Below are 13,294 nucleotides of genomic sequence, written 5' to 3'. Positions count from 1 at the left end.
TATACGTGTGATTTTTTGTGCGTTAATATTAATTTCGCAATCTATATTTTTTATCACGATAATTTACGTATAGATATTCGATTATTCGTAGGTGCAAAATCGAAAATTTAATTTACATATATATATCAGAACTCTGGTTGAACACCATATATCTATTTATTATTTGTTTAGTCAATTTTAAAGATGCGAGAATTAAAATTATGCCCATCCTTTCAAGATTACGCGTCTTCTTCTGATTCTTTCTTGAAAATTTGATGAATCTGGGTTTCAACTTGGATTCCGAAATCGATTTCTCGCTCATGGAAAACGGAAACGCGACGATTCATGCGCATCGAAGATTGCAATTGCGTCCGTTTCGATCTCTGGCGAGATCCTACGAATTTGTGAAAACGCGGCGAAGATGCGTCTTTGCAACGACAATGCGCATATTATGCAAATCAATATTTACATGTCTACGAACCCCCCCGACAATATAAATATCCATATTAAAATGCCTATTGTGTGCCTGTTGTCGCTGATGCTTTTGCCGCTAGATTATCATCGATAGTTCCGTGGCGGACAAGAGTGCGACTATCTCCATAAAGGAGGAGAAAAACGAGAGAGAAAAGGGTTCTCCATGCAAAGTGTGTTATCGCGAGCGAGCATCGGGGCACATCGGGGACGCGCGAGACATTATTGAGGACTGACAAATCGTCGCTGTTGGAAAAATGTGGGTGCAAAGTCGCGAATTATACGCGTTCTCACTTCTCACCTATATCCCTCGAGATAAAATAGAGACGATGCTTTATATTCGAGAAAGGAGCGCGTGCAGAATTCGACCTTCTCTTGAGAGGCGCATAAAGAGAGAGACTCGTCACTCGTTGTCGAAAGCTCGTTCCAAGAAGCCACGAGGATCATCCGAGACAGACGGCTTCTCTTTCGTTTTTCGCACGCTGTAAAACGTATCTTTAACAGTGCGTATAGTGTATCTTAACAGTGTGAGCTCCATTCTCTTTTCACTTTGTATTTTTTTTTTTGCGCTTCGTAGGGCGACTTCAGCCAAACTCCGGTTAACTTAATCGGCGATCGCTTCAACTAGCGGAAACGTATAAAAGATTTTAGCTGTGCACAATCGTCTCTGATCTAATCTGTTCTTCAAATACGTTAAACAAAAAATTAATTAATCCTTCGAGTGACTTCAACCAAATTCTGATTGACTTTATTGATCGGTGATTGATTCAACACCAGCAGGATTTATTTTACTTTTAATAAAATTTCGAACTATGTAACTCATTTTGTCCCTAGTCTAATCCTTTTTGCATAAATCAGTAAATAATATAAAACATTAATTAATAAAAAAATTAAATAAACGTTAAATAATAAAACATTAATTATTCTATCCATTATTAATAATAAAATGGTAGAAGTATTTTGCTCGATAAGCTGATCTGAGTCGACGAAGGGCACGATCGGAGTTTTCCGTTTTTCTTCCGTTCTTTAATCTTCTTCCTCATAAGAGGCAATTCAATATAGCCTTGCGAGACTCGCTTCCGTATCTTTTATGCTTTCCTGGAATGGCTTATTTTCTTTGTTTGTTTCTTTAACTTCTTAACGCATCGAAATATCAGCCAGTTCTATTCGTATCACATATAACACATTAAATATATGAATAAAATGCATATAGAGAACGAAAAAGCACAGCTGCAAACACGGATATTCGATCAGCTTCTGAAACCAAGATTTTTATTTCTTATTTGTTTAACGCTTTGTGAAATATGAGGGAAAAGGTAAGTAAAGTTCGTATTCGAATTGCTTTCTAACATTTTAATCTTTTAATACTTTGCTTGTTAAGCAACTATAAGTTATAATTAAGGTAGTTATGGTAATTATTTTGTAATTATCCCGGAGGGCAAAGTCAATTTTGAAAGTCTGCCGCAAACTTTGTCAATAGAATATCATCGGCGAAAATGTAACAGAATCTATATACTAACGGAATATAAGAACAGATTCTCACTGCAGAAACTGAGTAGAATCTGCTGTAACACATTTTATTTAAATGTTTTACGAATAAATGTGATAGATTCTCTGTTTGGTTTTTGCCACGCCGCACACAATCTGCTATCTACCAGGTTCTGCCAGCAAATCTGCTGTCGGTATAACAACATATACCGCGAGCAGTTTTTACCGGTTTTTACTTACCCTTCAATTATCTTAATCGCTTAATTACCTCTTAATTAACTTATCTGTGCTCTAGTTTACATCCACCTCGTCATCAATACATTTTTATTACCGTCGTACGAGGGAAAAGGCAAGTGAGCAAAGTCCGCTTCTCTCTCATTCATATACTCCTCTTTAATTAAAATACTTAATTAACTTTCCTGGTACATTGTTGAACTTGAAAATGACCCGCGTTCGAGAGGGTCTTAATTGGGAGCTTTCCAGTCGACGCACCAAGCATTGTTCTATCTTTCTTTTTTTGGCAACGAGTAACAAAGATAAAACGATGTATTTGTGCCGAATTGTGTATACCCGGCGATAAATATATGGAATATATGAGAATATATGGGTCTCTCGGCTAAGCTATACTCACGCTCACACGTCAGTCACATCCCCTCTCGACTTTACCCCGCCGCTTTTACCCCCAGCAGCCGAGCAGCGCGCCGTTCACCTACACCATGGCGTTCATGCGTATATACAAATGGAGAACTCAATTCATCAAGGTCAACGTCAACGTCGACTTGAAACAAGGCTGATCCCGCGACCCGCGGATCGTAGATCGCGCCTTTTGCCTTTTCCTCACGACGAGAACGAGCGAGAGAGCGAGAGATCGGGAGACCGTGCCTTGAGGCTGAGGGCCGAGGGGTTATTCATTCCACGTCGATCCCTCGATACCCTCCCCCCCCCCCCCGTGGTGCGGTATGTATACGTCGTGGAGCACCCGCGGTAACGTAACGGTGCCAGTTCATGCCAGTTCCCAGATTCCGACGGCGGGCGGACGCGTGAATTATGATAGGAGCGTGAAAACGTGCGCCTCGACCGCGTGAAAGAAAGAGAGAGAGAGAGAGAGAGAAAAAAAAAGAATCTTCGTCGATAAATGAGCGTGTCCCCGAGGCTACTGCTAACGACCACCGTTTCTCTGCTGAATGTAGCATGTAACGCGCGGGCGGCAACGTTCCCGCAATCTCGAAAGGTGAGCGACTTTTGCAACAAACGTGCAAAGCTCCTCGCGCTCCCCTCGCCGAAAATCCCGACGGTTGACCTTTCCTCCCTTCCGCCCTTCGCCGCTGTTTACTTGGCACGGCGGACGTTAAGGGTTAGGGCACCGATTCTTCTTCGAGACAGAGAATATCTCGTTCGGATAATCCACTTCCAACGTCCGTTGGAACAACGTCTGTTGTCTTCTAACCTCTATAACCGACCGTTACTTAACTTTCAAAAATAGCCAGTGGAAGTTGACTATTCCGTAACGGCCGTTCAGAGGTTAACAATGACGTTGGAAATAGTGGCCTTTTGTCGTACTCGATTGCATGGCGCGGAAACCTCGAAAACGTGTGGTCTTGCAAAGTTCAATGATGATAATAATAATAATAATAGTTTGAACAGTCTTTATCTCCTTTATCTAAACTTCTTTTTCTTTACTCTTGATTTTATTGTCTCTGTTTGTCTATCGTTCAGCCTGTGCTTGTAATCTCGCTCATCGCGTGATCTTTCCCCCCAGATCTTTCGTACGCTGGAGTCGACCTGGCAACGATCGCTCCTGGAAAATCTATGCAAGAGCCCTATCTGGAAAGCTCTGGTTTCGAATTACCTGGCGCTCTCACCTGGAGCTGTCTCTATGGATAATCCTGCGTCCCACCAGAAGTGTACAAAAGTCAAGATGGAACCTTACCTTGACACGTGCTACAGCCAGAACAATACCGCCGCGATGTGCGATATACCGTTTCACGCGACAACGAATACCTTGATCTATTGTCAGACGGGGGCGTTCTCAGACGCGACGCACAGTGTTAGGACCAACGTATGCGCGGACGCCAAGTATGGAAATTACATGGACAAACAGAGATACAGGGCTATAAGAAAATGGAAGCGAGTGGAGAAAGGTAAAAATCACCGTCTCTCTCTCTCTCTCTCTCTTTTTCACTTTTCAAATATTTAAATTTTCAAATGGATGTACAAAATGTATAATAACAGTATTCACTTAATTGTCCTCCTCTCCCAAAGAACGTGATTTCTCAAACATTTTTAGACAGATCGTCCAATAATACGGAAGATTATTTCATATTGAAACTCTTGTCCTTTAATATCCTGGCACAAAACCTGTTGGAAGATCACTCGTATCTGTACATGGGTCACAACAAGAAAGCTCTGAATTGGAAAACACGAAAACCCCTTGTAATACAAGAGATATTCGAGGCGGAGGCAAATGTACATACTTATTCTTCGGCATTTAACGATGCCCGTCAAACCTGAAACGGGAAGATAAAAGAATACCGTATGCTATTATACTGTCGAACGTTCCAGGTAATATGCCTTCAGGAAGTGCTGGAGGAACATCTGCTGGAGTTTGTGGCTCCGTTCGAACAACACGGATACGAGTATCTGTATAAAAAGAGAACCAACGACAAGAGGGACGGCCTGCTCTTGTTGTATCGCTCTAATGAATTCGTTTTGTTAGATTACGCGAAGGTGGAGTTGTATCAATCCGGCGTCGAGCTCCTGAATAGAGACAACGTCGGAATAATAGCTAAATTGGCACTCAGAGATAATCCGGAAACGCAGGTCGTGGTTGCCACTACTCACTTGTTATATAACCCGAGACGCAACGACGTACGATTGGCGCAGATACAGCTTTTGTTAGCGGAAATAGAGCGGATCGCGTTCACCGAGAACGCGATGTGAGGGCACATTTTAGTAAAATTACTCACGCTCGTCTGCGTCTGATAGATCTTTATGAAAATATTAAATATTCAATCAAATCAATTAACTTTGTAGGGGGGGCCCGAAGTACTTACCGATCATCCTGGCGGGCGACTTCAACTTGGAGCCGTTCACCGGCGTTTACAAGTTCCTGACGGAGGGTTCGTTCGAGTATTGTGGCAAGGGACGAAGTTTAGAGCCGTCGGAATATCGCTCGCTGTCCAACTCTCTGATACCACCGCGATTATGTGTCACCGACAACTGTCAGCACTTTAATGTCCTGACTCAAAGACTACGAAGGGAGGGTACCGGTAAAGTCATGGTATGTTTTTGATTGTATAACAACTACACATGTACAAGAGTACGTATAGTCTTAATTTTTTCCCCCGATTTCGATATCTATTTTAATGTAACGCGTATTTCAACGAGTGTCATCGGTATTCGCACTCAGAATCTTTCCGAAGATAGCGTGCTTTTAATTCTAAATTTTATGCTGTTTTTTTTTTCAATCTTAACTTTTTTCCTTTTCTAATGGTGTATCTCGAGAATTACTTTTCTAATCGTTTGTTTCTAACCAGTTGGAAAATAGCGAATCGCATCGTCAGAGACGAGACGAGAACGTGCCAACGCCTTGTAATATAAATGTGCTGCAACAAAGTGCCAACAGTGATACCGGCCGCGCGCAAGCCATCGAGATTGCGCAGGGTCATTCCGCGAGATTCTCGTCTGGCACCCTAACGCATCCCTTTAACATGCGCAGCGTTTATACGCACATAGGTGCTCGTGGTGAGAAAGAAGCAACGACGCATCAGGACGAATGGATCACCGTGGATTACATATTCTACAGCAACATTAAACCTTTGGAGAAATACGCTCTACCTACAGTAAGCCAATGCGCCGCGTTACGCAGAATACCAAATTTTATAGTAGGTAGCGATCATTTGTCTCTAGGTGCCACCTTTCAGTTACCGAAAAAGAAATCTCTACTTTAAAGTTAGGTAGCGTCTCATACATATCGTTTTCTCAATATAATAACTCTCAAACATCACACATGAGTTACGCTAACTCGGTCCGTTCGAAACACGTGCGGCATTTCTAAACGGTAAGTTTTTTTTTTCCCCAAAAATATCTTGAGTACCAGAAGTTTCATGACATTTTTATTTATATTTTTTAAGAGTGGATATTTTTTTTTCTTATTGTTTGGTGTACTGATAAAAAAATTAAGTTGGTGCATTAGCTCATGAGATACAAACAAAAAAAAACTCTGAAAACTCTGAGTTACGCTGATCCAGTGTGGTATTAACGGGTGGCCCAGGAAGTGTGGTGTTTGAGAGTTTGAGAGTGATGTTTAAAAAGAGATGTATCGAGAACTTATATTATTGATACTGTTTATGTTGTATCAATCATAAAATGTATCAATAATTTATATTATTGATATCATTTATTTATGTGTTGGTAAGACCGTAAGATGGTAAGATAGCACCTACACCTATAAAGCAGGCAAGATTGCAAGGTGCATTTTGATTTATGAAAATTACAAATTTACCGTAATATATATTTCTTGCGTAACGTCCAGAAAGCTTATAGAGAAGTATAATGTTTTTTAGTCTTTGTTTTTAATTTTTGAATTTTTTTCATCAACGACAGGTAATGAATAATTATTTTAAATTTTACCTTCTTCCGATGATAACTAAATGATAAGTATTTTATGTTATTGATCATCAAGATCTGTTTAAAAGATTTTTTGAAGAAATCTAGAAATATTGTTGTGTCGAAAATATATACCTAAAAATTTGTGTCGCCGTATTTTATGTAAAGAAACTGTATATCACATATATAGAACTGTGATGTAGCAACTATCATATAAGAACTATTGACGCATAAAAAGATAAGTAAAATAAACAACTGCGAGTCTATGAAACCATACATGTAATAGCAAGTGTAAAATATACTGTACAAATTTTATATACGATAATAAATAGAAAATATATTCTCTGTAATAAAAATATATTATTAATCTCATTAGTCTACCTTCCGACCTGTGTTATTCTTTTATAAAATTCTGATCGGATTGATCTGCACGGCGCCTTTATGCAGATCCGGCTCTTTGTACGCCAGCACGCAAGTCTTACCAACGAGATTATTTTCCTTGCGGACGGAACAATTCGCGTTGCAAAACTTTGCGAATTCCTTGAATCTCACTTGCAATTCAGCATCGCCGCCGTTAGGACCGACTAAGAGTTCGCATTTTAACAGATTCGCTCTTCCTTTTATACAACACTCCAAGTATCCGTGGTCCGTTGTGTACAGCTCACTAATGTTTTGAATCTTTATGTTTAAAGCGTGTCTCAGGATGCCGGTCACAAATACATCGTCTATCCAAAAGTATTCGCGGGAAGACTCGGCGTGATCGATTAGTTGACTTGCCACCTGCGGACGCGTGATGTACAGCCAGCCAGAGACGAAGTCGGGATAAACGCTGTTCGCGTATTCCGCCTTGCTCACGTACCATTTGTTGGCTGGTTCTCGAACGGGGATCATATTCTTCATGACGTAACCAGCCAGAGAATTCTCCTCTATCATACCCGAGCGTATCTTCTCTAGTATGCCATATATATTTACAACAATGTCATCGTCCATCTTCATAATGTATTTAACGTCTTTGCAAGTATTTGCCGCCCAGTGAAGGCCCATGAGGTGCTTACGAGTCAAGTTTCTATAAGCGTCCAAAAAATCTCCCTGAAGTATGTCACCGAATCGTCGCGACTCGTCCAGCAACGCATTCTGCAGCACGCGTGTCTTCCTTTCGGCGTCGTCATTTAACGTACCGAGTAGGAATACTCTTTGGATCCCTAAAGCTTGCAACTCTTCATCCGTATAAGCTCGCCGTAAAGCGCTTCTCGCCGAAGGTTCACCCGCGTAAGATGTGACGATCCATATGAGAAAAGTAGCGTTGCACAACGGTTCGATTATGATTCTAGAAGCTCCCGATGACTTACCGGTCACCTCATATGCCGTTTCAAGCTGCATTAAGTTTACCTTCGTTGTCTGTGACTGTAAACTTCTCTCCACGAATGTAATGAATAACAAAACACATCCTATGCAAGCAAGCAGCAATAAAAATCTGTACTTTGATAGCATATCTACTTTGTATTTACAACTAAAGTTTGATTAATAATAAAAACTATGACGGTAATCATAATTTCTTGAATCGCAGCATCCTTACGTTAAGACGTCCCATCATCCAAATTGTTTATTCTTGAAACTGTCGCGATGGCAGTGAACGGTTCGGTCTTCAGTGTCTTCATTGTCGTCTCCACCAAAAAAATATTTGTAATAATTAATATAATTAATGTGAATCGATTGGATTGCAATGATCTGTGATCAACATACCAAAATTAAATAAATTTCTTCTTGCTTCAAGTGGAGATTTTCTCTCTCGAGAGCCACACTTTCACCTTCTTTCTTCTTAGATTTATTTTTTGTCGTTACATAGAACAGAGGTTCTTTTAATTCTCGTTCTAAATTAAAAGCGTTTTCTATACTTTTGAATTAAATAATTTAACATAAATGTATTATTTTTCGTAACCGAATGTCTAGGTTCGAAACACATAAAAAGTCTAATTAGGGGGGATTCACAATTCACATATGGTGTATCCCTGTATCCCGAAAAAGAACACTCAGCGGCTAAAGGCGTCCTTACATGTGAGAGCGTCAAATGTCGAGTGTTACAAAAACACGTTGTTTTGTATACATATATAAGTACAAAAATTATATAAGCAAATTTTAATATTTTTAATACATCTTTGATATACATATATTTTTGGAAAAATTTATATTATTTTAGAAGAGAATATAAATTATTTTATTAAATTAATATTAAGAAAACAATATATATATATATATATATATATATATATATATATAAAATTAATCTTGAACTAATTAATTGTAAACCGCGGCGCTTATCAATTTCTTCTTTTTCTTTCCAACATATGGAGGAGAAACAGAAAAAGATAAACAGTGCAAGAAGTTCAGAGCTAATTAAAGAAAAGAAGAAATATTGCTGGAAATGCATCATATAGCACGCAATATTTGTAGTGTTATTTAATTAATTATTACTACGCATGCACGAAAAATTGCACAATTTGCACAATTTTAACAATTAAATTAAACGAAGAAACACATATTTCACTATTATTTTTTCATAGATTTTATTTATTATATATAACAATAATAATATACTTATATAATATAATAAATTTATAATATAAATTCATTTTTGTATTAACAAACTGGAACAGATACTGAACTGATTTGAGCTGTTTTTGAAAAGCGCACCACAATTAGTCTGAAAATGGCGGACGGTGTCAAAACTCATATTTGAGGGAACTCTAGCTCGTACACGTTGAGACTGGTTGAGACGCCGAATATCGGTTATCGGAGGACATCCTATATCCTATCATCCCTATCCTACGCGTGAAAATTTCGTGGTTCAAGACATCAATGGCTCGCGCTTGTTGTTCATATTATTTGTAATAGCTTTAAGATAATAAGAACGCGAGAGTGTCGGCAATTATACTCGAACGAAGGGACCGTCTCCGTAATTGTACGATGGCTGAAAATCGGGACGCGATACTGGCCGACTTTCAGGTAATCCGGTAAAACGCCTCGCGAGACTGCCTCGTACGCGCAGCGCAAATGCGTTGTTAGGTTATGGACGTTACGCGCATAGATGACATTGACAATAATTCGAGGCATTCGGAGTCGGAGGCGAGAGCCGTCCCGGGAGATTCCCCTCCCCCCCCCGGGATCGGCATTCCCCGATGACGGTCGCGAGATTGATCGGCTCTTTCGAACGCGCGACTTGTATCCGTAGAACCGAGCTGACATTGCGAATTTGCGAGAATTCGTGAGAACTTTCGTCATGACTCCTTTGTCACGTCGTGGTCATCCCGTATGCCTTTGTCTGTTTTAAAATCTGAAAAATTCCTCGACGAACATCGATGACGTGTCCTCGTGTAAATACGTCATCGTGACTTTCTACTCTACGCGTCATTTATCGCCGTGTGTCGCCGTCTCGTCTTTCAAATGTAAAATTAAATTTTCAGGCTTGCACGGGAATCGACGATTTCGGAGACGCTATTTTGTATCTGGAGGCAACAAATTGGGATTTATTGGTAGATATAAATACAATGATTCATTGGAGCAATTACACTTTGCGCATTAGGATTAATATCTGTTACGTATTCTTCTTGTTCAGGCCGCGATAAACAAGGCCATGCCCCAGACCACGCAGCAGCTACCGTCTGAAATAACTCCGGACATAGAGATGGTGGAAGAGATTAAAGTAACTCCACGTTCGTCCACGTCGAAGTTGCAGACGGTGCAGACGGTGCAGAATTCGAAAAAGGCGGGAGTCGTGAAAGCAGACGTTGTGGAAAATGCAAAACCTGGGACAAGTAGACCTAAAAGTTGCATGAAAAATAGAACACTTACATTCCACGTTAACTATCTCGATAACGTTTATAAAATAAATTTGTCCGAGTTATCCACTCTGAGTAAGTGCGAATATCGTCGATATTTAAATGATCACTAAAGTTTAATGTCAAGACGAAGCGTGTCAAATTACAAAAACATGTTTTTTTTTCTTTCAGGAGAACTCAAACAATTTATATGGTGTAAAACGAGTGTAACACCCTGTCAGCAGAATCTTCACGGGTGGAAGAAGGAACCTGGGACACCGAATACGGTGCTACAAACGTTAGATCTGCCTAGAGAAAATACATTGTACCTATCAGTGTTGTCGCAAGACGGTGACGTGGCTGATGAAACGTAAGTTTGTAAAAAGTTGTCGGTGCAATTTTGCGCTCGTCCACGATCCGTCGTAATCATGAATCTACATTTTTACGCCGCAGCGCAAGTCTGTCGGAGCGTATGACTCAGACTTATACATTGAACGTGAAGGACGAAGTGCATAATAAGACGTACAAGCTGAAGTTTCCCGGCACACGTACTGTGTTGGAAGTAAAAACGGACATCTACTCGTTGATAGATGTGCCTGTACGGAATCAACAGTGGAAGGGTTGGCCTAGCTCACTGAAGGACGATAATGTGATATTGGCGCAAAGTGGTATATGTTATCCGGAGCATGATTTGTCCGTCGGGAAGCTCCCCGCGAAGGAAGAAAAGAAGGTAATGTCTCGTGAAATGAGTGTTCTCTGTTACTTAATAAATATATAGAATTATAATAATATTTGTATCCTTTCAGAAAATCGTAGATTTAATCGACAGCGATAGTTCCATAGACGAACCAGAGGATGTGGAAGAATTCGACGTTCCGGAAGAGTTCACTGGCGACGACGATATTTTCATAGACGATGTTAAACCCACTAAAGTGGAGCGTCTCAGTGAGTATTTTTTCAACGTAAATTTCAATAAAACTGCTGTTTTGTTGAAATCGTATGATATAACAGTAATTGCAATTGAATGAGATATTCTTTTTATTTATAAACAGTGCCAGAAAACGTAGTAGATGAGGTAATGGGTACGTTACATTTCGCTGAGCAATTCGAAAAGCGATACGGACCAGCGCACCCGGACTTCTTCACTGGTACATTTGAAGATGCTCTGAAAGAATCGTGTCTAAAACCAGCGAAAGAGGTTCGTTCTAAATACTGAAAATCGCAGCAAATATCTAAAACCGATTGAAATATGTCTTTTATATTGTTGCAGAGAAAATTATTGGCTGTATATTTGCACCACGATAACAGTGTATTAGCAAACGTCTTTTGTACTCAACTATTAGGTTTCGAAACGGTGCTTCAACTTCTTTCGGCAAATTTTATAGTATGGGGTTGGGACATCACGTACGAGTCTAACAAAGAAAGGTAAAATTTATACGAATGTGTGATGTTAAAAATGTATCGAGCTCGCGTCAGTTAAATGTTCGTTTGATTCGCAGATTTTTTTATTCGGTGACTCAAACTCTTGGTACTGTCGGTTCGTTGGCTGTGTCAGGCATAGATGTTGATACTTTGCCGATTCTCATGATTATTATGAGATCTAGATCTAACACCGATATATTTACTATCGTACACGGCAATGTAGGTGTTAACGAGTTACTAACGAATTTGGTCCAAGCCGTCGATGTGTTCCAGGTAAGAAAGTACAACTTGTTTCGCACACATGCTGTAGGAAAGTACAACTGTACGAATGTAAATAGAGACTTCGGTTTATATAACTGTTGTGTTTTGAAATAGGAGCAAAGACGAGCTGATATTGGCGTTGAAGAAGAACGACAAGCTAGAGAAAGAGTCAAGCAAGAACAAGACAGAGCGTATCAAGAAAGTTTGGCAGCTGATAGGTAATTAAAAAAATATATATCTAAACTGTTGGAGAGAAGGGAGAAATATGTTTTTACATATATTATAAGTGATTTATATTGAACAAAAAGTGCAATATTCGTAATATATTTTAAGAGCAAAAGAAGAAGCGAAACAAATGCAAGAGGAGCTTGAGAAGAAACAGAAAGAGCAGGCTGAAAACGAAAGATTAGCCGAGGAAGCGAGGAAAGAGGCTCATAGGCAAGCTGTAGAGTCTAGTTTACCACCTGAGCCGCAACAGGGAGCGGGCGATGGCGTAATGAAAGTAAGAGTACGGCTTCCAGCAGGGAAATTCCTGGAACGTAAATTTCAATCGGATACACCGTTACAAACGCTCTTTAATTTCCTTATCGTGGAAGGTTATCCTACAGAGGAATATAAGCTCCTATCTAGTTGGCCTCGAAGGGATGTAAGTAGATGATGTAAGCATTTAAGTTCTTATTATATAGATATTTGTTTGTGATTTTTTTTATATCGTACTTTCTCTTTAAATAAAAGCCAAATCTAAATAAAACCACTAGAGATTTTTTTTAACATTACTATAAAATATTTGTAACATGCTGATACGTTAAACATATTTGTTCTCGTTCCAGTTAACATCCATGGATTCAAAGCTCACTTTGATGGAACTGAAATTCTGTCCCCAGGAAACAGTAATTTTAGAGGAACGATAAATAATACGTTGTAATTAAATTCAAATGTAGAAATTAAGTGTCACGAATATTCTTCAAGAGAATGTATTTATTTAACAACTTCGAGATAGCTATTATACTGAGTCCTGTTTATCTTGCGACTATATACATTTTTACGCTGGATTCTTCTTGTACGATAAAGTCGTAAATGATGCACGCGCGAGTATAATTTTTATTTTATAAAAAAAAAGAAAGAAGTTTCTATATATACGTATATTATATAATTTAAATTTCCAGGAATAAATTGTATTTCTAACGAATTCGATTTCGAATAAAAAACTGCCTTTGTTTATTATGTACGTATTGCAAATGGGCTATGTA

At 39.3% G+C, this 13,294-nt stretch overlaps 3 protein-coding genes and 1 long non-coding RNA gene across 9 annotated transcripts; 2 read left to right on the top strand and 2 right to left on the bottom strand.

Annotated features, from left to right (window-relative positions):
• Positions 1-67: 67 nt before the first annotated feature.
• Positions 68-6,904, top strand: Angel (protein angel). Of its 4 annotated transcripts, none has more exons than XM_077411876.1 (6): positions 68-953; positions 3,698-4,079; positions 4,226-4,404; positions 4,501-4,874; positions 4,972-5,218; positions 5,475-6,904. In XM_077411876.1, exons 2-6 carry the CDS (start codon positions 3,815-3,817, stop codon positions 5,886-5,888), a joined length of 1,479 nt encoding a protein of 492 aa, XP_077268002.1. In that variant the 5' UTR covers positions 68-953; positions 3,698-3,814; the 3' UTR covers positions 5,889-6,904. The 4 variants fall into 4 exon arrangements, with proteins under 4 accessions (XP_077268002.1, XP_077268003.1, XP_077268001.1 ...); XM_077411877.1 differs by lacking the exon at positions 68-953 and adding an exon at positions 2,748-2,895; XM_077411875.1 differs by lacking the exon at positions 68-953 and adding an exon at positions 2,907-3,169.
• On the bottom strand, positions 1,000-2,623 carry LOC143900504 (uncharacterized). The gene is made up of 2 exons (XR_013257804.1): positions 2,207-2,623; positions 1,000-1,707 (listed from the first exon to the last, which is right to left on the bottom strand). It is a non-coding gene; the product is annotated as an uncharacterized LOC143900504 (long non-coding RNA).
• On the bottom strand, positions 6,649-8,564 carry LOC143900486 (beta-1,3-galactosyltransferase 5). Its single transcript, XM_077411903.1, has 2 exons — positions 8,290-8,564; positions 6,649-8,210 (listed from the first exon to the last, which is right to left on the bottom strand). The coding sequence occupies exon 2, from the start codon at positions 8,035-8,037 to the stop codon at positions 6,949-6,951; it is 1,089 nt and encodes a 362-aa protein (XP_077268029.1). The 5' UTR covers positions 8,038-8,210; positions 8,290-8,564; the 3' UTR covers positions 6,649-6,948.
• A 741-nt stretch (positions 8,565-9,305) lies between these two features.
• Casp (Fas associated factor casp) lies at positions 9,306-13,272 on the top strand. 3 transcript variants are annotated; one of them, XM_077411762.1, is made up of 12 exons: positions 9,306-9,549; positions 10,008-10,076; positions 10,160-10,457; positions 10,554-10,731; positions 10,815-11,091; positions 11,168-11,306; positions 11,414-11,559; positions 11,632-11,786; positions 11,861-12,056; positions 12,159-12,262; positions 12,378-12,690; positions 12,875-13,272. In XM_077411762.1, exons 1-12 carry the CDS (start codon positions 9,511-9,513, stop codon positions 12,953-12,955), a joined length of 1,995 nt encoding a protein of 664 aa, XP_077267888.1. In that variant the 5' UTR covers positions 9,306-9,510; the 3' UTR covers positions 12,956-13,272. The 3 variants fall into 3 exon arrangements, with proteins under 3 accessions (XP_077267888.1, XP_077267891.1, XP_077267890.1); XM_077411765.1 differs by having other exon boundaries at positions 12,378-12,703; XM_077411764.1 differs by lacking the exon at positions 9,306-9,549 and adding an exon at positions 9,665-9,917.
• The last annotated feature ends 22 nt before the right edge of the window (positions 13,273-13,294 follow it).

This window comes from Temnothorax americanus, unplaced genomic scaffold (assembly GCF_048541705.1).
Source record: "Temnothorax americanus isolate GAGA-0224 unplaced genomic scaffold, ASM4854170v1 Scaffold3, whole genome shotgun sequence".
NCBI classification, from domain to species: Eukaryota; Metazoa; Arthropoda; class Insecta; order Hymenoptera; family Formicidae; genus Temnothorax; species Temnothorax americanus.
This window is presented reverse-complemented; position numbering and strand designations above follow the sequence as displayed.

Excerpts from the sequence above, each read along its gene's own strand:
- Angel (XM_077411875.1), top strand. The coding sequence starts at position 3,074 with ATGAGCGTGTCCCCGAGGCTACTGCTAACGACCACCGTTTCTCTGCTG. Across the intron at positions 4,080-4,225 it reads ATGGAAGCGAGTGGAGAAAG|ACAGATCGTCCAATAATACG; the intron begins GTAAAAATCACC and ends AAACATTTTTAG. Across the intron at positions 4,405-4,500 it reads TATTCGAGGCGGAGGCAAAT|GTAATATGCCTTCAGGAAGT; the intron begins GTACATACTTAT and ends CGAACGTTCCAG.
- Casp (XM_077411762.1), top strand. The coding sequence starts at position 9,511 with ATGGCTGAAAATCGGGACGCGATACTGGCCGACTTTCAG. Across the intron at positions 10,458-10,553 it reads GTCCGAGTTATCCACTCTGA|GAGAACTCAAACAATTTATA; the intron begins GTAAGTGCGAAT and ends TTTTTCTTTCAG. Across the intron at positions 10,732-10,814 it reads GGTGACGTGGCTGATGAAAC|CGCAAGTCTGTCGGAGCGTA; the intron begins GTAAGTTTGTAA and ends TTTACGCCGCAG.
- LOC143900486 (XM_077411903.1), bottom strand. The coding sequence starts at position 8,037 with ATGCTATCAAAGTACAGATTTTTATTGCTGCTTGCTTGCATAGGATGT.